Genomic DNA, 27,475 nt, shown 5'->3' on the forward strand with positions numbered 1-27,475 from the left:
AGTGTTATGGAATTGTTAGATGAGAAGAATAAAATAATTTTTAAATTTATACTTAATATCCCTGCTCTACATAGACACAGAGCTGAGCATGGGACTGTTATGGAATTACACAGAGATGTTATGGATATGGATGTAAAGAATTGAATAAACTCAAATCCCCACACAGACACAGAGACACAGAGCTGAGCATAGAACTGTTATGGAATTGTTAGATGAGATTTGTTTGTGAAGAATAAAATAATTTTTAAATTTATATAATATCCCTGCTCTACATAGACACAGAGCTGAGCATGGAACTGTTATGGATGTTATGGATATGGATGTGAAGAATTGAACTAACAGAGCTGTGTTGTTTTGATGTTATTAGGTACAAATCCCCACACAGACACAGAGCTGAGCATGGAATAGTTAGATGAGATTTGTTTGTGAAGAATAATTTCTAGATACTCAATATCCCTATCTCTAACAGAGCTGTGCTGTACCACAGACACAGAGATGTTATGGATATAAATGTGAAGAATTAAATAAAATAATATTTATACCTATATGCTCTGTCTCTAACAGAGCTGTGCTGTAGGTACAAATCCTTGCACAGACACAGAGCTGAGCATGGAACTGTTATGGAATTGTTAGATGAGATTTGTTTGAAGAATAATTTCTAGATGTTTCAATAATAATATAATTAAATCTATACTCAATATCCCTATCTCTAACAGAGCTGTGCTGGACCGGAAGTAGGCAAACCGGAAGTGGACCGGAAGTAGACCGGAAGTGGACCGGAAGTAGACCGGAAGTGGACCGGAAGTAAATATGTGTGGGTGGGTGTGGGTGTGTATAGGTGGGTGTGTATGGGTATGGGTATCTGAGGGGGTTCATACTTTCTGAGGGGGTTCATACTTTCCGAAAAATTCCCGAGGGCATTTTTTACAAAAATCTTGAATTAGACAGGGTTCCACACTTGAGCAAAAAACTCATATGCTCATGTTGAGCTTGTTTTAAGTGTAGCCAAATCTGCTTGAGGGGGGTTCATACTTTCCGGCGCTGTCCGTAGTATAAATACCACTACTTATTATTACCACGGTTATAAATGTTATTATATAATATATTACAAACTAACAAAAATACATTTTATTCGAAATAACAACAATAATAACAATTATTATTATTATTATATAAATGGGGAGACACCAAACGAGTGAATACCAGCACAACTATTTTCCATTATTTCTTTTGCATCTTATGCAGTTAGTATTTGAATGCCATTTGATACTAATCTTTGCACGTCTCGTTCAAGAAAAGGCTTTAAATGTTAGTTTTTTTATTTTATAAAGTGTGTTGTGTGGCCTCTCAATTACAACTGTAATCACTAGAATTTTGAAAACTGTGGAACCATTTGTTCTTTGGATGAATATAACCTTTTTCTTGTATTTTTCACTCAATGTTTTCGATCCAATACATTTTTACTTTGATTATTCTGTTCGAATGATAACTAAATGAACTTTATTTCTGTTCTTAATAATTAGTGTAACAAACTTTCGGCTTTCTTGTACAAGGTAACCAAAAAAGTCCTTGCCGTTTTTGACGTCCCATTAATCATGCGCTCGCAGAGGAAACGAAGTAACGCACGTGCCTGCCAAGCGATCGGGAGTTAGTCTGACCATGGACTGTCAGTAAAACAGGCACGTTGCGCACACACAGCAGTCATAGCTCGTCCAGTGTCGAAGAGAAATGGAGGTATCGAAGCAGATTGTTCGCGTGTGTTTGTTGTATGACTTTAAAGTGGGCCTGTCAGCTGCCACATCCAATCGCCGCATTTGCCAGGCACTTGGGGAGAATGCCGTGAACGAACGCAATGCCAGGCATTGGTTCCAGAAATTCCGTTCGGGAGATGTGAGCCTTTCGGATGATCCTCGCAGTGGACGACCACAAGTGTTGTATGACGAGGCCCTGAAAGGAGCCATCGAGAAGGACAGTGGTCTAACGTGTGATGAACTTGCAGAAAGGTTCCATGTTTCCGCTGAAACAGTCAAACTGCACCTGCATGGGATAGGGAAGTCATACAAGTTAAGCAAGTGTGTACCCCATACATTGTCGGCAGCCAACAAGGAACAACGAGTGACAGCCTGTTTGTCCTTGCTCACTCGGCACCTGAACACACCCATATTTGATCGCTTGCTCACTGGTGACGAAAAGTGGGTCCTCTGTCTATGACACTCCCAAGCGTACCAGACATTGGTTGTCGCCACCTAACCCTGTTCCTCACACCTCAAGACCACTTCTGCACCCACGAAAGGTTATGCTCTCTGTATGGTGGAATTGTCGGCAAGTGGTGCATTACGAGCTCCTTCCACCTGGTCAGACCATCACTGCTGACCTCTACTATCAGCAGTTGCAAAGGGTGCACCGTGCATTACGGCAGAAGGAGCCGGCATTGGTGAATCGCAAGGGTGTGCTGTTCCTGCACGACAATGCCAAGACACATGTGGCAAAGAGGACCCGAGAGACCCTTCAGCAACTTGGCTGGGAGACACTGTGTCATCCACCATATTCACCGGACCTTGCACCAACAGATTACCACCTGTTTCATTCCCTCGACAACCACCTCCGTGGGAGATCCTTCGCAAATGAGGGAGACCTGCGGAACGCACTCACGGACTTCTTTGCATCCAAGCCCGCCGAGTTTTATCACCAGGGTATTGTGCAGCTGCAGGAACGTTGGCAAAAGGTGTTGGATGCTGATGGAGATTACTTCGAAACCTAAAGGTACGTACCTTCCACTGTATTGCTCTTTGTTTATCACTGCTCTAGAACGGCAAGAACTTTTTTGGTTACCTTGTATATTTAAATGAACAATGACAATTTCCAGGGGGGGTCCACCGACTTGTTCGACCCCCCCCCCTCCCGACGCCCATGGTAGGATGGATGATTAGATTAAATTGATAAAAGAGCACATACAAAGGAACAATCAATCTCAGTTCGGTTCGAACCGGTGATGAAACTGTGATTGATTTTGTTCATTTTACTTCTCTTTTCTGCCACTTTTGGCTAATTACGAAGACAAGGACGAATGATGATAAGATGAGATGAATGAAAGGACAATCACAAACATATACGGACAACACAAGCCCCATAGAGGATTTTACTGGCGAGAGTCCAGGCACCAGAGCCTCGCTAGTCTGCGAAATTCAGTCCACGGTGTACTAAGTGTAAGAGAGAGGTTGACATCTGGGTGTCTTCGTAATAGGGTCTCCACTTTTGACTCTATGAGTCGACCAGACGATCTAAGCGGTGTTCCCCGATTGTCCTCATGATGCTTCGGTCTATGCGGAAGTTCTGAGCTTCCACGGGGAATCGGACAGCAATCAATCAATCTTCACAATCTCGGACAGTTAGTGGTTACACTCCCGGAGCTAACAAGAGGCTGCCGCATACAACAGTTTGCTCAAGGAATAATACTGGTTAGCAGGCTCGATGGGGGAGCGCGTTAAGTGGCCTATTTTCGATCTCGCCACCCAAGTTCCTGGATTCAAATCTCGGTGTAGGTGTTCTTTCTAAGTGTCCATTCTTATTGAAGCCATTCCAATACACCTCTTCCTCTCAATTATAACTACCCACTATTAATATAATCAAAACTTTATATTCTAAATTATCTTTATATGCATTATTACACTACACTTATATATATATATATATATATATATATATATATATATATATATATATAGAGAGAGAGAGAGAGAGAGAGAGAGAGGATCATGCCAGAATGCTTATCCACTTTTATGCCGGCCCCCGTGGCAGAGTGGCTAGCACATCGCGCTACGACGCCAGGGATCGCAGGTTCGAATCCCGGCCTGGGCATGGATGTTTGCGAGTGTATATTCATCAATTTCATGATATAATCAGTCATCCCGATCTTTGCAAATTAGCCAAAAGTGGCACAAAAAGCGAAGTTAAATAAAGCAAATCAAATTGTCCATTTTATACTTATTGTAATACTTTGTACTTGATCCTGCAGATTGTCAGCATAAAACACCTGAAGATTCAAGACAACTTGTAAAATTGAACAATAAAAGAAAAGAAAAACGGAGGAACCGACATTCGCGTAAAAGACGTCCTGGTCGTAAGGACATACCCTAGAATGTATGCGGGTGGAGGTCGCCCCCCCCCCCTTCCTGCAGGCCCTTTTTTTTAGAATTGATCTCAAGGACGGGAGAGGGGTTCTCACGGGTTATCAGGGGGGTTTGTAAACCAAGTCCAATTTTAAAATTTTAGCAGTATTAAATTAAGGTAAATTATATGCGAGGGGGTCATTATGTTATGTGAATATTAGAAATATCATACAAATACTACATCTTTTCTATATCTTTTAAAACATCGCTTTTTTGAAGTGTTGACTGCTACTGACATTATCCCTCACTACACACCCCATACTACTTTCATGATAGAGATATTTATATCACACAATAAGAAATGCACAATTGCCTACAATACATCCCACACCCGGCCGAAGCAATGAAACTCCCCTTGATTCCCAAAACTTGGAAGCTGTTGACCTTTGACGCAGACACGGAGGGAATTTGCACGATGACATCAAAGTCACAGAGTTCTGTCTAAACGGGAGGTCGCAACAGGAGCAGGGAAGGTACAAATAAAGAAGCTGCCCTGTGAGAGACCCTTCTAGAGTCTAGAGAAGACAATCTGCTAAATACTTGCCGCTACTTATACTTCTTCTTATAAATAAGATGAACAAATAAATTAGCTGTTGTTCATGTTCTATGAATTTATCCTTCACGAAAGTTGTGAGCAAAATAATATCTGCTGTGTACATTTTCACTCTTCACTGCAGACAAATTACAGAAAATAGTTTTGCCTACTATCAAGGGGGCTGAAGGAGGTGCCAGGGGAGCCTGACGGATGTTCCACGGGGCTGCCCCCCGGTCAATTCATCTGTTTCCTCATATCATCAGCACCTGATGTGGAAAATGTTAGCTGAGGGGAGGGCGGGGGTGCTTGGTCTAGCTTTGGGGTTGGATGAGCTGGGAGGATGCCCCTATTGTTTAACGCAGTGACAATGAGACAACTGGGGTATGCTTAGCGAAAATTTTGCTAGCTTCAAGCGCTGCATATCATCACTCATTCTCATCATCATCGAAAAATAAAAAAAAGATGCTCAATGACAACACATGGTAGGTCCAACACCTTGGAAACAGACGGAGAGCTACTTGAATATGGGAAAGTAACGGACATTGCATAGTCCAGGAAAACACGTGAAGTCACGTGACAGGCCTTATTCTCCACATAGGCGTCTTTTAGTGCAGTGACGTAACAGACCACAACGTGCAGGAGGACCATAGTTATGGTGTCGCTGAACACCAGGGTTGTTAAAGGTCCAGGAACCCATAAATTCTAATGGGTTTTATTGGGTTCCGCTGCAGGACCGGAACCTTCTTTCTTTCGCACAATTTAAATTCGGTCCAATTTGCGTATTCTTTCAATTAAACCCAAAGTTCCTGGACCGTATTAATTTGTTCCAGAAAAAATGTTCCTGGACCGCATTTAAATTGATGTGGAAAACATGTTCCTGGACTGATACAAGATTCTTTACGGTCCAGAACCCATTTATGCTTGCTGATTTTGTCTTATGGACCGGAATTGAATGCATTTTAAATTCCTGGACCTTTAACAACCCTGCCGAACACTTCAATTTAATGTCATCCAATGTTACAGCCTTCTTTCTTTTTTTTTTTTTTTTTCCTAAATTTGAATCCAGCGACTTCGCAGAGCCAGCAATTAGCAAGCCATGTCCAACCAAAGGCAAACAACTATTCTAGGCCATTCCGTACACAGCACGTACAGCGTCTGCATTCACATGGTAATAAAGACAGCTGGATTTACGTCACGAACACGACGAGGACGAAAAGGAACCAACAGTGGCACGTGGATCAGTTCTTTATTCGCTGGAACCCCTTTCTTCGGATTGTGCGAAGGGTTGAGATTGAATAGGCGAATCGAGATCAATCTCCGTCATTAATTTCGCTTTCCTCCCATTTCCTCCAGCCTAATCATATTACGCAGGCCCTTTGTCACCTTCCATTCATCTTACGGACGTCAAATGCTCAAGCTTACACCTTCATGCTAACCCTAGCTTACGCGAGGGGGGCTGTCAGGCCCACCAACACTTCTATTTTTTAGATTTTTCAACTGTGATTTGTTTTTTTAAAATTGAAATTAAATTACATTGTTGCCTAGAGTGTTCTCCATATTGTGTATTAGTTTCGTTTATAAAAACTTAAATTTAATGTAAATAGGAGGCAATATGCACTTGGTGCGCGTATCAGGCGCCATCCTTGAATGTGGGATTTTTGAGACACTCGTGCCAGTGAGAGTGTACAATTGTTTGGTAATGACGACATTTTTTGTAATTATTATAATTCATAAACAACTGCCTCTCTATAAACAAAGAAGCATTAATAAAAAATATTAGTTTTGTGTATTTTAGCGAATGGCAAAATATGTGTGCGACAGTCGTGTAATAATTGGTTACGTATTATTTGTTATTAATGATGCTAATTTTTGTAATTATTATAATTAATAAATAACTAACTTATATAACATAACCCCACAGCTCTACAGCACCTTGGCGGGCCTTGGCTTACCTACCGACTACTGGTCTCCCTCCCACACTGTTCCGCCGTCACCTGTTATAGCGTGGAGGTCTCAGACCAGTGTTGGGGTGACGGGTGATCAGCCCGACGAACCCCCAGCCGTTGTTGTAGGTCTTCTCGACCGGGCTACGCTCACTCACTCGGAGCTTCCCAATTTCCTCACGATGGTGGGTTGCCACCGGCCCTATGCGTAGGCCGAATAAATTCCGACCAGAGCCGGATTCGAACCTACGCCGTCCCGCAGCGAACGATCTCAAGACGAGTGAACGCCTTAACCCGCTCGACTACGGAGGAGGACAACTAACTTATATAGCTATACTAAAAACAGCAATTCAATACCAAAATGGTTTCTTGAATTTTAGTGATTAAACCAAGTGTGGGCCTGTGATCCCTACCCCCCCCCCCCCTCTTCAAGTAAGTAAGTTTCTCGTATGGCACGGGTAAGCTAGGGCTAATGAAAGGAGCGATAGGCTCAACAGCGTACGACACAGAATGCAAGTAGCAACTTAAACGATGAGTCATAGAATATTATTTTAGAGCGTGCATTCTCATTTTCAGTCACAGTGGTCTAGTCGGTGTCGACCTCCATGGCGGAGTGGTTAGCACAGCGCGCTGCAACGCCCGCGGTCCCGGGTAAGGCATGGGTATTTGTGTATGTCCAGATGATAAGAAATGAAAATTGAGTAGAACCGAGAAATGAAACACTGTGAATAAAGGTGGAAAAACGGGAAATACTACCGCTTAGGGGTATTCCATATAAAAAAAAAAAATAATAAAAAAGTCGATAGTGCATCTGACTGTCGCGCGGGAGACTTAGGTTCGAATCCCGACCTGCATGGGTGTTCTTACACATATCATTTCAATTCAGCCAGAATAATATGTGTTAGTTATTGCATGAACATGATAAATTGAAGCAATGTTTTTTGAGAGGACAACGCTATTATGGGGGAAAATTTGCCTTGTTTGACCCTCCCCGGGAAATAATCCTGCGAACGTCCATGGCAACTTCATGGTCTTATTCTTGTGCACCCCGCCCCCAGGACTTGCGGCCTAGTGGGGCAAATCGTCCCTGGATAAAGTGCGATCCGAATCACCATGTGCTTCCACCGGGTATCGAACACGGGACCTCCTGATTACAAAACGACGATGTGGGAGGACACCGACCTGACGTCACTGTTACAAGAGGCGGACAAAACTCCCCAGTTTTTCGTGGAGGGTTGCGTAGTTATTCTTTCCTAACTTTATATATTTTCGTCCTTCAGTGACCCAATGTATCCCCTCCTCCCGTAGATAATTCTCCGTGTTATTGGTGGATATGTATTAAATATGTTAGTAGAGAATTTCTGCGGACCCCATCTGGTATTCACCCCCATTGTACAAATACATTAGCCACTGTAGTATAATCCGATTTGAATCATATTTTCTAATCCGTCTGCAATACCACGGTGCAGTACTTTTCACCTGAGTGAAGATCAGCGAATCATCCTGCCCTCTGTTAGTAAAGGTGAGAACTAGCCTGTGCACCTTTGCACTCGCGCTCCACCTGCAGGAACATGTCGAAATTACGTCGAGGTTAAAGCGGAGGAGCGAGAAACTAGCCTCGGTGGCCGTGCGGTCTAAGGGCTCCGACTGCGGGACGGCATGGCTTCGAGTCCTCGTGGGTTCAGTCTCTGGGGTTTCGGTCTGTGTATAGGATCGGTAGCCACCCACCATCGTGAGGAAATTGGAGAGCTACGAGTGAACCCGGTTATACAAATCTCCTAAAACGGGTGGGGGTTCGACGTATTACTGGTTGACCACACCTCTAGGTAGGTTGTGGGAGGGAGACTGGCAGTCGGGCTGTAGAGCCACGGGTTATTGTTACTGTCTTTGTACTGTAGCCCAATGGGGCAATGGGGTGACTTGTGGGGATGAAGCCCTTCTCAGGGTACAAAAGAGAAGTGTTTACTAGAGAAGTTTTTAACATCAAGTTTGGAAAACAGTATTTTTTACATGTTGCGTGTACACTGTTTTGAGATAAATGCTTTAAACTAATGCTTACCTGACGCAAACTATACCGGGCCGTGAGAAGTTCCCCTGAAGTTTACGACTTGCAGCCCAAGCTGGCAAACACGTGGAAAGTGTGCGATAAGAGTATTTTTTTTTCGCCAGTGCTGGTAAGAAATCAAAACCTCTGAGAAGGTCACCCGCACAGCCTCCAAATTTGCATTTTTAACAGTTGGGTCTTTGATAAGAGCCGAAAGCTAAAAGCGACTTGCAGCCCGAACTGGCAACAACCTGGCAAGATGGCCCTTCATTCGAGGCTCACCAGCGACAAGAGGAAATCCTTTCTCGCCAGTGCTGGTGTGGTGAGGATTCAAAGCCGCTGAGAGGAGACTGTTGGGGTTTGTTACCGAAATAGACGTCCGGAAGGGGAAACGAATGTCCACTTATCTTAATTATTATACGGGCGTTGAAGAAACATGATAATTTCAGACTGACGCAGTGTTTTTGAGGAGGCATCACTATTAGGGGGTAAAAATATGCCTTCTTTGGCCCCCTGGAAAAAAAATACCTTGCTTGCAATACCTGGAAAAAATTATACGGACGTCCATGGCTAATAATAATACTGCCGAAAAGCAGGAAATATTCGCTGTGACCACTGTGGGCGTCAAGAAACACAACACTGGCAGGCAAATATACTTACGTTTACAGCTGACCCAGGATGAACATAAACTTCACTGCAGAAGTGGAGACATACGATACGCATTTAATTTCATCCGACCCCCCTCAAAGAGAGAAAAGGGGGGAGCCAAGGGAGCTCTCGGGAAGGCCGAAACATAAAACGCGTTTTATGGCTTCTCTCTTTACGTTACGGCACAAAATTTCGAACATTTCGCCCTCGAGGATTTACGAACTGCGGGAGTTTCTTATTTTTTCCTCTCGCTCCCGTCGCCATACGGATCAATTTCTCCTCGCCAAAAGTTGTGGATGGGAGTTGGGAAAAATACGAGGGAAGTCTCTCCATGTTTGCTTTTCTTTTGCTTCCTCTCTCATCATCTCCATCATCGTTTCCAAGGAACTTCGGTCGACACTTTCAATGCACCTGCTTCGAGCTCTTCTAGAAGAAAAGTTGAACATAATATTTATGTCCCTCTGTCCGCCAGTGTTGCTACAATCTGAAGGAAAAAGTGCCCTTTAGCAGGTGTAACATTTGTCCTTTTCGTCCATTTTTCCCTCATGTGAAATTAAATCCGCAATCATATACTAATAAAAATAATGACAATAGTTGTTACTTGTAGTTGCCTCAAGTCCTAAGTGGGAAATTGTCTTGTGTGGGTTCTGCAAAAAACAAATTTGTAGTAACACTTAATTTTAGAATAAATAATATTGCGAAAGATAGAAAAAATGTTTAACTTACTTCCGAACAACTGAAACCTCGTCTTTAATGGTTGTATCTAAAAAAAAATTCCTGCTATTTTGCATGAAACTTATATTTTTCTTATTCGCTTACAAATATACCTGATTTCTCTAAGACGAAGAAAATTTCCCTGCATGTGGCAACACTGCTGTCCACCAGTGGTGGTTGCTGATATTGTTCAAGTGTTGAACAGCAGAAAAAATATTTTCCAAGAAAATATAGTTAGTATATTTTAATTTTCTCTTACTGACTTGTAGTTTCTTCAGGGTAACAATTGGCATTTTTCAAAAATAGAGATTTCGAAGAGTACCAATGGCTGCGCAGGTAGTTGTTGTAGGTCTAGAGGAACACCCAAGTTTCTACAGACTTTAGTATGACAAGAAAGTTCGGTTGGGCTTTCCCATCCCAGTAATACATGATGCTAGTTGTTGCACGCCGTCTGCAACACCCTGTTATTTACTGAGGACTCTGTTACCAGAGAGATAAGTGGACAGTATGGACTCGGGACAAACGTGGCAAATTTCCTGAGAGCATTGATGGATGGCGAAACCCTCTCAAATCAGCGGAGGCGATTAGTATGTGCAGACGAAAGAATGCTTTCCCTCGGAAGAGCTCATAAGCAACGAGGAGACAACTGAATGCACTTACCACGTAAAGTCGTTTCCAGATGTTGCCCCATTCTCTGAGAACTGACGTCACTTCCCGCACCACAGCATCTTCCACCGGTGTGATTGTCTCGAACAATCTGAAAACAAAGGGTAAATTGACACAACAGAAAACTTCCTCCAACATATTTATTCAAGTGATAAAACCAGTTGGAGTGTGTGGCTCAGGGACATGGAAAAATAAGGTTGACACAACAAGGAAAAGGGCGTCCTTTCAAAGGATATGTGGCCATAAATAGAAAAATAGAAAACACGAGACAGAAAAACAACAAACTGAAGTACAGGGTAATTCAAAATGAATAGTGCAACTTTACACAGTTATTATGACGTTACTATTTATAATAGAAAATCAAACAAGCTTTCAATATAAAGAAAAACTTTGGAAGTTTTCTTCTCACTAAGTGGGCTTATGCTGCTTTGAGGCTGTTTCACCAGGATCGCCAGTGTTGCAAAATGGCTAGTGACCAGTAGAAGGTGTATTGTGTGTTGGAGATATCAAGAACTGATTCACTCACAATGGGGCAAATATTTCCACATGCGTTTTGGTAGTAATGCACATGTTTCACCCTTCCGAAAGATTTGCCAAAGTTACAACTGTGAATTAATTGTTAGTGTCTTCGAAACAATGGACAATGACTTGCTGTCTCGTGCATAGCATGTACTTGATTATCGTGTTTACCGCATTACACGTGGTTCCAATGTTGAATCTTTGTAATGTGTCATGTGAGTAAAACTTCCAGAGTTTTTCATCATGTTGATGCCTTGTCTGATTTTCTATCATAAATAGTAACGTCATAATAACTGTGTAAAGTTGTACCATTCATTTTGAATTACCCTGTAAAATTCCCGGTTTTCAAGACGAACTTTCCAAAAATTCAAGGGTACAAGCAGACGTTTTCTGTATTTCAACCTTACTAATTACGGTGTCGTACCACCTACCCACAAATAATATTGATAATATGAAGTGTCTGTGCGATTCCAATGTATCAAAAAAGTTCTAATTCACTTCAATTAAACATAATATATATTTAAACGGATTGAGATAATTCTGTTTTATGTTCCACCCAACTTTCCTTTTCCTTCGATCAAATTAAAAGTCATTCCCTACGAAATGAACACGGCCCACAACCTGACCACCTCCGATTTTCATGAAATTTGTGGAGTTGAAACTATGCATAGAACGTAGTATCTGTGAAAATTCTGAGACTCGTTGGTCTTGTAATTGTAAAATTATTCAAGGTCAAAGTTCACAGAAATTGCCCTTTCTGAGCTCGTTTAGCTGTACTAAATCTGCTGTAACTCTGCTCATATTTGGCCTAGGAAGCTGAAATAAAGTTTATTGTGCAGAGAATGGAACAAGCTTTCCAATGATATGTAACAAGCCTACCTTTGAATAAAAATAAAATATTGTCAGGTGACCTTGACCTTTGACCTTGAAAATCTCAAAAATGTCATCGCGAAAAATCGTGAAAACAAATATATTTGGCAAACCATGCTATACTCTAAAACATACGAAAAAATCAAACTGGGACTGCGGTGGGATAAGAAGATACAAAATAATATATACAGTAATGTGACCCTTATTACAATGTACTAGGGTGAGTCAAAAGTCCCTTAACACCCCCTATAAAAATGTAAAGGATTTGTGATGGGCACAATCGACCATGATAGAAACAGGTTGGGCCCAGGGGGAACCATAGTCGTGTGTCTCGTTACTAAACCTTCTCCCAGTGATCTTCAGGAAGTCTGGGCGTCGCAAGAAATTTTTGAAAGGGGAGGGGGAGTCAGTCCATTGATAAAACTTGAATAGTAGAAATAACAATAATTATTATTAACATGATTACGATTATTAGTGTACAATAATAACTATTATATACTTTATCAGCCTCGGAAAATGTCCAATGGTAAACTGTTTAGAATTTATTGTGCATCTTCGTCTGAAGGAGACTCTGTTAGAGGGTGGAAACGTTACGTGTTTAGTGATTATTTTTATACAATAAATTTTGCCTTGGTCATCATTTTAATGTTTTATTATACTTATAAAAATTAACCAATTTATTTCAATTATTATAATTATCATTATCATCACCATTATTATTATTATTATTATTATTATTATATCCTTCTACTCGATCCACCAGATGAGTGATTCTCTAGCACGTTTTTCATTATTTTTAAAACATTTCATGCAGTTATTGCACTGAAATACATAGTTACATAGTTATTTTACTCTATTTCGTTACTTTAACACACAAAAGCTAGGAGAAAATTGTAGTCATGAAGTTTACTTGTGACCTCTTACACAAAACCGTGATTTTTGAAATTTGGAAAACTGTATTTTACACTCAGTTTTTCAATCTAACAAAGTTTTATTTTGGTTATTCTGTTTGAATATAACTAACTGAATTGATTTGCTTTATTTTACTTCGCTTCTTCTGCCACTTTTGGCTAATTTGCGAAGATGGAGATGAGTAATGATATGATGAAATTGATGAAAAGGACTTTCACAAACATCCATGCCCAGGCCAGGATTCGAACACAGGACCCCTGACGTCGTAGCGCGATGTGCTAACCACTCCGCCACAGGTGCCGGCTATAAATAACTGAACTTGTATTTATGTTATTAATAATAAAAATAACAAAGCTCTCTGCTTTTTTTGTAATTTGAACGATGGCAATTTTCAAGGGTTGGTCGACACCCCCCCCCCCACCACCACCAAAAAAAAAGACGCTCGATGAAGCAAAGTTAAATATCCACAAGAACGCTTTTACTAAGATAATTTAATATTCTCTACCCATATCAAACCTCTAGCTACCACTAGTAGATGGCACTAGCCAGACTCTACTCACCCTTCGTTGTCTACTCTGAAAGTCTTCAGGCAGATGTAGGAGGCCGGAAAAATACCCTGAGAAATAGAAAAGAAAACATCAATATTTTATATTACTGTAGGTGGAAACTTGGTATGTGACTAATATTTTTCTATTGAGTCTACTAAATCTACGTTTTCTAAGATAGATTACAACTTTATTTCATGCCTGGTACATTTGAAATAGAGAATCAGTATTATGAAAATTGGGGAGTGCAAGAACCTTAAGAGCATTTAGAAGGTTCAAATGATGAAGAATCTATAAATCAGTAGAGTGGCAGCAACGTTGGAACCGCTGTATGGACGCTCAAGGATATTACTTTGAATAACATTAAGTGTACGTATTTAAACCTAGTTTCAATAAAACGATTTTTCCAGAATTAGTCTCATTACTGTTAGGACAGACCCATGGACGTCTGCAGAATTTTTCCCAGGGAGGAGGGAGGGCAACGAGCCAAATATTCCCCCATAATAGTGTTGTCTCCTAAAGAAACATTGGTTCAGTTTGAAATTAAAATACTTCTCCAATGCCCTTGCAATAATTAACATATTATTGTGACCGAAATGAAATTATATGTGTAAAATATATCACATTGGCTCATTTTCATTTTCCAGGGTGGGCCGTGACCTCCTTTACCCCCCCCCCCTCCTTCCGGACGTCCATCGACAGGCCAGTACAAGCGATTGAATCGGCCATCTTGGAAGCGGCTTCATTTCCCCAGTAAAAAAAGTAGCTCCACCGAATTTACGGAAACGAGGACGCATCCCACCAAGGCACAGGCTAATTGCATTTGGACGAACCATCAGCTCAAATTCGGCGCCAAGCGGATGGAAACGCCCATCCACGTTCCGGGTCAGACGTCAACTGTCACGTTAGCCGAGCACTAGCACCATCTCCGACGGCAAAGGCTGAAATGCACTCACAATCATCATATCAGAGCAGCGAATTTGGCCTCACCTTAAACAGACCAGGTCTTTCTAACTGCATTAACTCAAGCGTCTCATCAGACATCGGCTTACATAAGTTTTGGGAACAGAAGCATCAAACAAGCATGAAGTTTCAAAGGGCCTTCGAATTCACGTTTCAAATAACACGCCCACATTATGATTTTTTACAAAAATGTTAGTGTACACTCGTGGAAAAAAATACTTCTCCCATAAGACCACTGGTAATAAGGTTCTGTGGGGAAGTATTTTTCTCATGACTGTGCATTGTAATGATAGGGTTTAGGTAAATAAACACTAGACTGTACTCAGTGGCGGCGATTGGGTTTCAAAAATGGGGGGGTGGCAAAGACAGTTTACTTTCCTTCGTAGGTAAGGTTTAGCACAGTGCGGGGGCAAAAGTGGCAAGAACTGGGGGGGGGGGGGTGCAACTGGGGGGTGCATCTTTGGAGCAAGGCCGCGCAGAGAAAGCGAGTGGGCGAAACGAAGCTGCTGCAAATAGATGGTAGCTGCAGTCGCGTATCCCCTCTCACCGCAATCCCGTTCCCTCTCACGTGTTCATTGGACGAGCCCCATCGCGCAGAGACTTGTTTTCGTTCGGTCGCTCCAGAGATTCGTGGCGTTATGTGTGTTGCCTAACTCTACGGCGATCAGTGAACTTCAATAACAAGTTTGACCACCGCCGTGCAACACATATAACGTCATACAGGGAAGCGAGTATTTCAGAATGTAGGTGTCTCATTTTTATGGTGATGACTGTACGAAATGTGGAACAAACTTGAGAATATTCTCCTCATTATAATTTTTACTGTTTATTTGGCCAAAATTTTATAAATGTTCTAAAATTTTATAAATTTCGGTTCTGACCTAGCATCAGGAGAACAATTGAATAATTTGTTTCAGAAACCTCCTATCGACCAAACGATATTTGTACAGTTTCACATAGAACTCGCCAAGACGCATCATTTGATGCAGAAATCGATCATGTAACCGCGTGCGTAACGCAGATGCGTCTCGGCAAGTTCTATGTGAAACTGTACAAATATCGTTTGGTCAATAGGGGGTTTCTGAAATAAACGACTCAATTATGGAGCTACTTGAAAATGACAAGTAGCACGATCCGGTCTCGAATGCCAGAAAGACTCGATGCGCTGACCAATGAAATAGCCTGTTGGCAGCCCTTAACCTCAGAGGATTGTTCTGCTGACGGAGCTTAGTTTTATGTTCAAAGTAGCATACACTGCCACAGAAATCCCCTTCCAACCTCAATCATGGGTCTAGCAACCATCATCCTAATATTTCAGTAGGTTCTGCTTGCACCTGAATATTTATCACCGCCAGGGTTGTGTGAAGGTCGCCCCCCCCCCCATTCCCTCGTTTCTATCCGGTCCTCTGGATTACTACCCTTGTATTATCCTTTCAATCTCTCCTTCCACCTTACCCTGAGTGCCAAGCGAGCAGATTATATTAGCGCCGGAATTACGAAAGGGGAGTTTCACATAACAATTTATATTTTTTACTCCCTGGTTCGTTACACATGTACAGCAAGTGAATAAACAAATGGTTTTAAATGGACAGTACCGTAATTCTTGGATTCATAACATTTCTAGTAGGATTATATTGTTATATATATATACGTACATATTTACATATCGTTTCCATGTGTGCATTTACATAATGAACCAATTTCCTTAATTCAACATAATTGCGCACCTATGGCTTACACCATCGGCCCTTCCTTTACCGCGGTATTAGCATAACTATCTCTGCGGGCCTACCCTCAGCTTAAACGATATTCCGTTCATTACAATGCGTTTTCTTACGCCTTCACTCTTTCTTTTGGGCATCAATTATTCAATACGGAAATATCCAAATATTCAAGGCTTTTTCTAAAAGGGGACTTGGGACAGCAACAGGGGTTGGCTTACACCAAATGCCACATTATTATATAAAGTCTAGCCACCAAAAGTGGACTAAACTTGAGGAGACGTTCCTCGTCGTCTATCAATGGGGAAACACTGTTTTTCTGTTATAGCCCACTGGCCTTTTTTATAGTCGGGGTGAACGCCCGTGGACGTGGACCCCGTAGCGTTGGAAAATTCCACTGTAACGGTCTTTTGAAAGACAGATAGCTCCCCCAACCGGGGAGATAAAAAAACAAGGGAATCTAATATCCAGTAATGCACAATCCAATAAAAGTACACTCATGGAAACATATTAGGCTACTTAACCCTACACCTTCTAGGTGGTCAGCAATTAATTGATACAATATACCAAAACCAGGATCCAGGAACCCGTACATTCTAATGGGTTCTATTGGGTTCCGTATCAGGGCCGGGATCTTTTTTCTGGCACAATTTAAAATTCGGACCAAGTTGCGTATTGTTTGGTTTCAATACCGAAATTGAACCACATTTAAACTGATCCGTAAAAACGTTCCTGGACTGAATTGAAATACTTTCAATATAAAAAAGTTATTTACTGTCCAGATCCCATTTACGCTTTATGATTTTCTCTCCCAAACCGGAATTGAATTTCTTTACAATTCCTGGACCTCTAACAACCCTCATAACGGCTTTACTACCTCTTCAGGTTAATAAAAACGAAGAGCGGCGTATAAGTGAGATTTTCAGAGGGTTTACTAAGTAACGGAATGAACTTAAGTGATCCACTTACCTTGTGCGAACGGTTCTTCGTGGAAAATCCCCTGTACCAGCCTGGAATGACAAAAAAAAAAAATGGCTTAGTATTATGCAAGAGACATTTGAAGGGCATTTAAGAATGGATTTCCTCTTTTAATGACTTTTGAAACTCCCACGCCAGATTAGCACAAAATATCTGTGTACATAATTACTTACAGGCCTAAAGATGACACATCTACAGTCAGAGGCGTCTCCTGAACGTATGCGTCACTTGTGGAAAGAAGTACAGCTTCCTCTGCGACGACATTAATGAGCATTTCTACATTCTAATTTCTTCATATAGGAGAAGTATTTATTTTACACGACAGCGCTCAACTAAGCTTATATTACATTTCTTGGATCTGAAGTGAAAGAAAGTAATAATTCTTTTCCCACAATTGACGCATGCGTCACTTCAGATCCAAGAAATGTAATATAATCTTAGTTGAGCGCTCTCGTGTAAAATAAATACTTCTCCTATATGAAGAAATTAGAATGTAGAAATATTCATTAATGTCGTCGCAGAGCAAGCTGTCCTTTTTCGCACAATTGACGCATGCGTTCAGGAGATGCCTCTGTCTACAGTACTCACAGCGAAAAAGAGAAAAACTGTTATTGTTAAGGATCACCCATAAAACACGCTGAAATTCCTACAACTTACACTCCGCCCTGAAAAATACTCTTGCACTGTATCTTACGCTACCTCTTGATTTTTTACATCTTCGCTTGTCTACCCAAAAGGAATATAAATTATACGAATTTCAGGATCCCATTTAATGATTCTATTATAACGGTAATTTTGTCATGACTGTACAAATGACAGTTATCTGTTCAGCATGACAAGTGATGCTACAGTACTATGTCAGTGGTGGGTAAATCTGTAATTTCTTAAGGTTCCATCTCCCTGTGTGCACAACGCAATTGAACATCTTCCAGGGGTCCTCCTCTGACTAAGTGCTAACGTCATCGTCTTGTTATCTAGTGTTCCGGGGTTCGATTTCCAGTGGAAACGCATAGTGGTTGCGATCCCACTTTAAACTTTATGTCCAGTCCCGATTAGCTTACCTGTGTATAAAGTGAACATGAAACAAAAATTCCTTCAGGGACATCTTGTATAATGCCACAAATCAGGACTACAGCATAACGATATTTTTTTCTGCAGAATTCTCACCAGCATAAGAAAATAGTTTATTGTAAAGAACTCTGGGATTTGACACGACACGCGAGAGACAAGAAAGTCAACTTATATTTAAAAATAACGTGAAAGAGTATACATTGAAGGGTGGTGTTTTTATTTTATTATTCATATATAAAGCAATATACTTCGTCGCACTTATTTAGGTAACATTACGATTTTTTAAAACCCCATTTTTTTGGTAGAAATCTCGTATTTTTATTTATTCTTGTTGGTTTCTATTATTAGTGATTTATGAAGATAGCTGGCGAAAAAAAAAACAGTATTAAATTCTGCTCAGGGAGAGCAGCTTCGCATTTTTTCCCGACTCGCCCATTTCCTTGAATTCCCAACAACCATCCATCTCCATCTCACAGTTGGGAAAGTCCTCCGGGAACTCGAATTTGTAGCTCCGAGGGCTCTGCTTCCGATGGAAAACAATTCGTTTCTATTAGTTGCAGCGGGAGATGAAATCTGGCGGAAAAACAAAATCCAAAAAATCTGTTGCTTCTGGGCATAATGCGAGTTGAGAGATATCATTGGATTTTCACATTCACCTTTATCGCTGCTAACACTCGGACTTTGTTCTTATCTTGAAAGTAAATATTATTACAAAAACACAGTTTAGCATCCTCACCTGACCGAATCAAAGTTTTAAGGCCACCTTTTTTTTTTTTTTTAATAGCTTAATTGGAAGTGCACCCATGGTTTAAAAAGGGGACACAATTTCATTTGATTTTTCTTTTAGCGTCGCTTTTATGCCAGATTGGCTCACTGCGACGATGAGTATGTATGTTGAAATTGATGAGGGGAAGCTCGCGTAGAACATTCTTACCCAAGCGTGGATTCCAACCCGGACTCCCTGATGTTGTATGGACTCCATATGACGTTTTGATGCGAAATATACGAATATTACACGTCTCATTGTTTCAGTAAACAAAACGCAACTTGGGATAACGAAATAAGAAACAACTTACAATTTTTCGATTTCAGGCTTCAGCCATCTTCTTTCCAGTAAAAAAAAGCTAAATTTTTCATGCCAAATGGCTCCCATATCAATATCATTTCCATGATATTGATATATCCAATAACACATTAGCGTGCATAAACCACAAATGATGCACTTTTTGGTGCATCAAAATACACACAGAAATGCACAAAAGTTCTTTTATCAGTTTCTCTTCCGTGTAATGCACTAAAATGCATCACTTGGGAACACGATCTTCCCAAAGATAACAAAAGATAAGATAGAGATAACAAAACCACACATTCAACTATGTCAACTGATGCATTAAAAGTGCATCAATCTTGATTTAATGCATTTAGAGTTCTGTTGGTTGGCGTTACTACGTGTATGGCTACCAACTATTAAAACGGCGCGGAGATGGCGATATCTCTTTTTTTCTATCGGTTGGAAACACTGATCTGAAACTGTGACAATCTCAATGTGGAGTGAATTTCCGCACTTTGAACGAGGAGAGGCAATTGACCCTGCTGGCCTTTTAGATATTAGCTCAATCAAAAACCGTCCACCAGTGGAAGTACGTAGCATTCCAACCGAGTGGACGATTGCAGCTTCCTCTTCACCTTGTAACCTTTGGATGCTGCATGTTTCTTCAGAGTGGAGGGAGGAAAATGGAAAGATACAACGAACACGTCGGTAGCATCGCATTTTGTGTGGTGTGAAGTGGGTACGTTTAATGGCTGGACTTGACCGAAAGGCTAATGCAGATGCAAGACAAATTCAAAGTTTCTCAACGATTTTTAACTTTGATTTTTGTTATTTAAGGTCGAATTTATGCCACTTTTGGCAAAATGGCCGATGAGGAGGAGTGATGATGTGATGGAATTGATGAAGCAACACTTGCAAAGAATACCCACTTCCAGGACGGGACTCGAACCCGGACCTTTTATGAATACACCCAAACACTCTTCCACACCCTGGACTGCATTTTGGAGACTAAGGGGTCTGTCGTCTGGACTCACAGCCAGGGCCGGATTAAGACGAAATTGGGCCTGATGCTTGAAATCTTCGGTGAACAATAAACACAACGACGTAATAGTTACGTCACAGCGCAAAGAATGATAGTAACTGTATAATAAGTAACACTGTGTCTAGGCGTCTGAAATTGGTGCTCCAAATTTCATTCTAAGATTTATTTTCAGGTTAATATAGCAAAAAAAACTGTTCAGCTTTTGGAAAATTCTCGTCTGTTTTCATCTGGGACTATTTCAGGAATGGGCCTAATGCTGCAGTATAATCCTTTGTGTTTGTCTGGACTCACAGCCATCGTTGCAGTATAATCCTTTGTTTGTCGGGACTCACAGCTATGGCTGCAGTATAATCCTTTGTTTGTCGGGACTCACGGCTATGGCTGCAGTATAATACTTTTTGTTTGTCAAGACTCACAGCCATGGCTGCAGTATAATCCTTTGTGTATGTCTGTACTCACAGCCATGGCTGCAGTATAAGCCTTTGTGTTTGTCTGGACTCACAGCCATGGCTGCAGTATAATCCTTTGTTTGTCTGGACTCACAGCTATGGCTGCAGTATAATCCTTTGTGTTTGTCTGGACTCACAGCCATGTCTACAGTATAATCCTTTGTGTTTGTCTGGACTCACAGCCATGGCTGCAGGATAATCCTTTGTGTTTGTCTGGACTCACAGCCATGGCTGCAGTATAATCCTTTGTGTTTGTCTGTACTCACAGCCATGGCTGCAGTATAATCCTTTGTGTTTGTCTGGACTCACAGCCATGGCTGCAGTATAATCCTTTGTGTTTGTCTGGACTCACAGCCATGGCTGCAGTATAATCCTTTGTGTTTGTCTGGACTCACAGCCATGGCTGCAGTATAATCCTTTGTGTTTGTCTGGACTCACAGCCATGGCTGCAGTATAATCCTTTGTGTTTGTCTGGACTCTCAGTTATGGCTGCAGTATAATCATTTGTGTTTGTGACTGTCCTTTCATCCACGGCCACCTCATCGTTTCACCACTCATCCTGGGGCCGCCTTGTAAACAAGACGTTACCGGCCATACCCGGAAAACCTATCGTAAGCATTTCCCAACTCCCGAGAGCACTATAAAAGGGGTTAGCAACCTGCCTCAGGAGAAGCCAACGAGAACAGCAAGGATCGGGATCGGGTCGCGAGAGCGGGACATTGGCGGACGCGGAGAATCGACTACAGGGCCGCCCAGAAGGCGTGGGGTCCAAGCCAGGACCAGCGCCCAGCCGACCGTTCCAGCGTCCAGGCGATCCCGAAATAAGTACCTGCCCCTTTATGGTGGGACAGAACCTTAGCTCGTAACGAACGGGTTCCCGCCCAGGTTCGGTACCCGATGGAGGCACATTGCGGTTCGGATTAGGGATGGCCAGATCCGGATCCGGTTGGTTCCGGATCCTAAATTTTTTCAGATTCGGATCCGCGGATCCGGAATTTTCAGATCCGGATCCGGTACTTTCGGATCCGGATCCGGATCAAAAACTTTCGGATCCGGATCCGATACTTTTGGATCTGGAATTTTCAGATCCGGATCCGGATCAAGAACTTTCGGATCCGGATCCAGAATTTTCGGATCCGGATCCGGTACTTTTGGATCCGGATCCGTTTTGCCATCCCAAGTGCGCTTCTTTGGAAAGTAAGAATGTGCTTATAACATATTGTTACCTGCTAATATACATATATATATATGAATGGCTTATTGCAGAAAGGGACCCGAGTCACATTTTTGAGGTATCGGAGTTAATGGTATTTTTTATTTTCCTAGTTACAGACACATCTTTTAGTGCAGAAAGGACGTCAGTCACACGAGAATATAGCCAAGAAAATGCACAGTGAAAAGTGTACTTTAATGCAGAAAGGTCACTGACTCGGGTCCTTTTCTGCAATAAACTTAGCCGTATTTATACGTTTTACGAACTGTGTACGCTAATCTGTAATACAGCTCGGGCGGTAAAAATACTGTCAAACTTATTGACACCAGTAACATAATTGATTTTGCAACGTGGTGGCCTCATGTCTACAAAAAAAATGTGGCATCTGTGGAAACTACCATGTGTTCCTACAAGAATAGGCAGTATTTTCAGATTTCCAAGTATCATTACTTTGAATACTGTGTTGAACATAAGGGTACTGTCAAGGTTTCCGAAGTCATCAAAGGTTTGATGTCTCACACCTTCTATCTGTCCAAAGGTGCAAGAATTGTAATTCCTACGCCACGTACGTTCCAAGTTGCACGTATGCCGATCAAGCTTACAAAATTAAAAGACATATGAACTGCCTTGTCATATGTACAGACCATGACCAGACGACGTCAAAGGATTTTATGAAGATATTCTTCAGTGGCCCACTATACACGGCAATGAAACACTCAGATGTAGAGTAACACATGCATGTATGACCTCGTACATTATTGTACTTCAAACACCGACAATAAAGTCCAGAAAGTGCAGTACACTGTCATTCATTGATGAATCTATAATTTTCTGTCGCATATATAACATAACCTAACCTAACTTATGTGGCAACGACAAACGGGCGTTTGTAGGATATTTCTCGTCTTATTTCTCAAAGTTTCCACTTTTATTGCAGAAAGGTACCGGAGTCACAACCTTTTCATCTCAACTGTCTCTAGCAGCATGCTGCAGGGGGGCGCATTGAGAGTTGCAAAATTAACTTTTCTTTATGCAGAATATTTGAGCCAACAACGGCACATTTCTTTCTTACACTATCAATATTATACAATTTTTCTTGTTTTTCTCAGAATTGTGAAAAAGTGACTCAGGTCCCTTTCTGCAATAAGCCATTCATATATAGTGTGTGTACCCGCGTGCGCGATTTGTAATTAATTAATACACTTACAAGGGAGGTCTAAGTCTCCCCCTCCGATCTCCATGAAATTTGCCAGGTGTATAGAGCCCCCCCCCCCTCAAATGTCAAGATGAGGAGAAATTGAAGTGGGCATCTGACCCCGAAACCACGTAAATAGAAACAGGGGGCAAAGGGCCTCTCTATACACCTGTCAAATTCCATGGAAATCGGAGGGGGACACAGGGGTCAGATCCTTATTTCAATTTGTCCTCATCTTTTCATTTGAGGGGATTTTGCCCCCTAAAACAGTTTTTAGCTGAAACAAAAAAACACGTATTTCTTCCTTTGGGCCCCTCTATACACCTACCACGTTTCATGGAAATCGGAAGGGAACATAGGGGTCAGATCCCCACTTCAATTTGTCCTCATCTTGACATTTGACGGGAGGTTGCCCCCTAGAACAAATTTTTAGCCCAAACAAAAAAAAACAAACACGTATTTCTTCATTTGGGTCCGTTTATACACACACCTGCCAAGTTTCATGGAAATCGGAGGGAGACACAGGGGTCAGATCCTCACTTCAATTTGTCCTCATCTTGACAATTGAGTGGGTTTTGCCCTGTAAAACAGTTTTTTAGCTGAAACAAAAAAACACGCATTTCTTCCATTAGGCCCCACTATACACCTGCCAAGTTTCATGGAAATCGGAGGGGGGCACATAGGTCAAATGCACACTTAAATTTGTCCTCGTATTGACATTTGAGGGGGTTTAGCCGAAACAAAAAAAAACACGTATTTCTTCATTTGGGCCCGTTTATACACACACCTGCCAAGTATCATGGAAATCGGAGGGGGACACAGGGGTCAGATCCTCACATCAATTTGTCCTCATCTTGACATTTGAGGGGGTTGTGCCCCCTAAAACAGTTTTTTTTAGCTGAAACAAAAAAAAAACGTATTTCTTCCATTGGGCCCCACTATAGACCTGCCAAGTTTCATGGAAATCGGAGGGACACAGGGGTCAGATCCTCACTTCAATTTGTCCTCCTCATCTTGACATTTGAGGGGGTTTTGCCCCTAAAACAGTTTTTTAGCTGAAGCAAAAAAAAAAAACACGTATTTCTTTCTTTGGGCCCGTTTATACACACACCTGCCAAGTATCATGGAAATCGGAGGGGGACACAGGGGTCAGATCCTCACTTCAATTTGTCCTCATCTTGACATTTGAGGGGGTTTTGCCCCCTAAAAACGTTTTTTAGCTGAAACAAAAAAACACGTATTTCGTCCTTTGGGTCCCACTATTCGCCTGCCAAGTTTCATGGAAATCGGAGGGACACAGGGGTCAGATCCTCACTTCAATTTGTCCTCCTCATCTTGACATTTGAGGGGATTTTGCTCCCTAAAAACGTTTTTTAGCTGAAACAAAAAAACACGTATTTCGTCCTTTGGGTCCCACTATTCGCCTGCCAAGTTTCATGGAAATCGGAGGGACACAGGGGTCAGATCCTCACTTCAATTTGTCCTCCTCATCTTGACATTTGAGGGGATTTTGCTCCCTAAAACAGTTTTTTAGCTGAAGCAAAAAAACAAACAAACAAAAAAACACGTATTTCTTTCTTTGGGCCCGTTTATACACACACCTGCCAAGTATCATGGAAATCGGAGGGGGACACAGGGGTCAGATCCTCACTTCAATTTGTCCTCACCTTGACATATGAGGGGGTTTTGCCCCCTAAAACCGTTTTTTAGCTGAAACAAAAAAACACGTATTTCGTCCTTTGGGTCCCACTATTCGCCTGCCAAGTTTTATGGAAATCGGAGGGGGACACTTAGATAACCTCCCTTGTTAGTCTTACACTTTGTAATTATATAACACTGCATATATTATAATGTTTTATTTTAATTTGTAAAATTACAATTGTAGAACAATTGTATAATTTTTGTATAACATTTCTATCTTGTGTAATGTGTTAAAGGTTTGATCCTGGAATTGAATGTCTCACATTTATGTATGTTTTCATTTCCAATACATTCGAATGAATACATATTCGTTTCAATGGCATTTACAAAATCACCTCTGACATTTTATGTTAAACAAGTAAGATTATTTTTGTGCACGAGGGTGTTAGCCGATGCGTATTAAAGTATTTTAGGAACAACACTTGAAAAAAAATCTTGTAGGAATAACTAATGAAAAATTTCTTTGTAATCGAAGATCATAATACCTCTTAAGGTGTGGTAATATTATAATGGGATTGAGATACGAAACTCTCGGATCCGGATCCAGATCCGGAACTCTCGGATCCCGATCCAGATCCGGAACTTTCGGATCCGGATCCAGATCCGAAACTTTCAGACCCGGATCCAGATCCGTAACTTTTGGATCCGGATCCGGATTTTTCGGATCCGGATCCGTTTGGCCATCCCTAGTTCGGATCTCACTTTAAACTGTACGTCCAGGTCCTTCTTTCTCTTCTTGCAGGTCTGGGCAACCAAAGCCCGTTCTGCGACTACAAAAATTGATCATTCTGTCACGAGCCTGCATTAAATGCTAAATCAGCAAACACCAGCCAAGTCCCCGGTAACGAGAGGTCGCCGGGAGAGTCAGAAGTTAGTGCCGAGAGAGTCGGAAGCTTAGTCTAAGTGGTGCGACTCGTGGAGTGTGTCCGTGCAAAGGTTGGGCAGTGCCCAAAGTACACTGCCCAAAGTACACACCGTCAACGGACCACACGGCGCCGACGCGGCCAAGTCGACTGACCAGATAAGGTACAGTGATGACACTAGTAATTTAAGTATCATTGTTTAGTACTTCAAACCCGGCTCAGGCGTGTTCACCCCCCTTACCTGTTCTGTCTGTGCATAATAAATAGGTGAAGGAGAAAGGAGCATTAATTATTCCCCCTTCTCACGCTTAAACCCCTCTCGTAGCCAAGCTGTTAGGCCGGCAAACGACCTAACGTAATAATTCCATTGCTATATAATCGTTGGTTATTAATTTCGTCTGAACTTGTTGGAAGACAAGGAATTGGGATCATACGGCTTTGAAGGACAGACAGTATTAAAGATTTATGCATACTACTTAACTTATGATAATATGCATAAAATATTAACCTTGACTCTAATCCTTTTTTGTTATTCAATAAATATTCAATACTTTATCTATTTGACATTAATTACCTTGCCAGGGCGATCTTAAGTACATGTAAGCTAGGCAATGAATACGTGCTGTAATATTTATATTATTTTACTATCTTTTACCTATTCATGTAATAATAACAATTAACAATACAATATTAATTAATTTAAATATTTAATTATTATAATTTAAATGTAATTAAATATAATTATTGTATTATTATTCCGGGAACTTTTCTAACGGTGAAAGCGGCCCCGGCGCCCACCCAGCGTCGAATAACATGGGTACCTGGGGGAAACCCCGGGGGGTAAAGGCGGTTAGGGGCGTGATGCTGTTCACATTACCCCCACTCACGACCGGATCAAGAAAGTGTGGGGCGTTACCCCCACACCCCCTATACGCCTTCATGGCGTGGTGCTATGCACAGGGGAACACTTTACCTTTTTTATTATTATTGAGAGACTTGGTTGGAGCCCCCTCGAAATGATTGCGCCCTTTCATTTACACTGATTTTGTACACGAACAACTACGATGTAAACGTAAACGTGTTCATGACTGTTTCGTCGCTAATAAACAGCTCTTACTCAGAATTCACGTTTAATTCCCGCTCTGTTCTACGCAATATATTCTTTATCAACCTAATACGTCTTCAGTTCTCCGATGTAATTTATTCTACACTTGCCACTTGCATAAAAATAGAGAAAGAAATTGATATGTTAAAAACGAGCACGTCAGCTAGCATATTGCTACAGTTACCAAACAGAAACAAGATAATTGATAACATGCTAATTTGACCTCTTCACCCTCATAAATTAAATAGATGTGGGTCATCCAGCGACTAAACTGCTTCAGCAACATCTGTTCACTTGAATCCTGAATTTACTTTAGTGGTTCTGCTTTAGTAAGCCCTACTGCTTACTTTTTGTCTGCTGGACCTAACAATCATTTTTACTATTTAATAAATAATCCAGTTAATTTCTTTAGGTAGGACAGTTGTTTTGATATCTTAACCACCTAGAGCGTGTTAGCGCTTATCTTTGATTTTCATAATCAACGAGAGCATTCCCAACCTTGGACAAGCTACAACAGTTTGCCAATAGATGGCGGTAAATGTCAGCCGAAAAATCACG

At 41.4% G+C, this 27,475-nt stretch overlaps 1 protein-coding gene across 3 annotated transcripts in view; it reads right to left on the reverse strand.

The window, feature by feature from the left end:
- The window catches only part of spg (dedicator of cytokinesis spg), a 372,699-nt gene that overhangs the window by 169,715 nt on the left and 175,509 nt on the right, over nt 1-27,475 (reverse strand). For all 3 annotated transcript variants that reach the window (XM_083133592.1, XM_083133583.1, XM_083133601.1), the window contains exons 3-5: nt 17,219-17,259; nt 13,581-13,636; nt 10,714-10,810 (exon numbers count right to left, since the gene is read on the reverse strand). In XM_083133592.1, the coding sequence (XP_082989718.1) occupies nt 10,714-10,810; nt 13,581-13,636; nt 17,219-17,259 (194 nt within the window). The remainder of the gene's footprint in view (nt 1-10,713; nt 10,811-13,580; nt 13,637-17,218; nt 17,260-27,475) is intronic.

This window comes from Lepisma saccharinum, chromosome 1 (assembly GCF_977018435.1).
Source record: "Lepisma saccharinum chromosome 1, izLepSacc3.1, whole genome shotgun sequence".
Classification (NCBI taxonomy): domain Eukaryota; kingdom Metazoa; phylum Arthropoda; class Insecta; order Zygentoma; family Lepismatidae; genus Lepisma; species Lepisma saccharinum.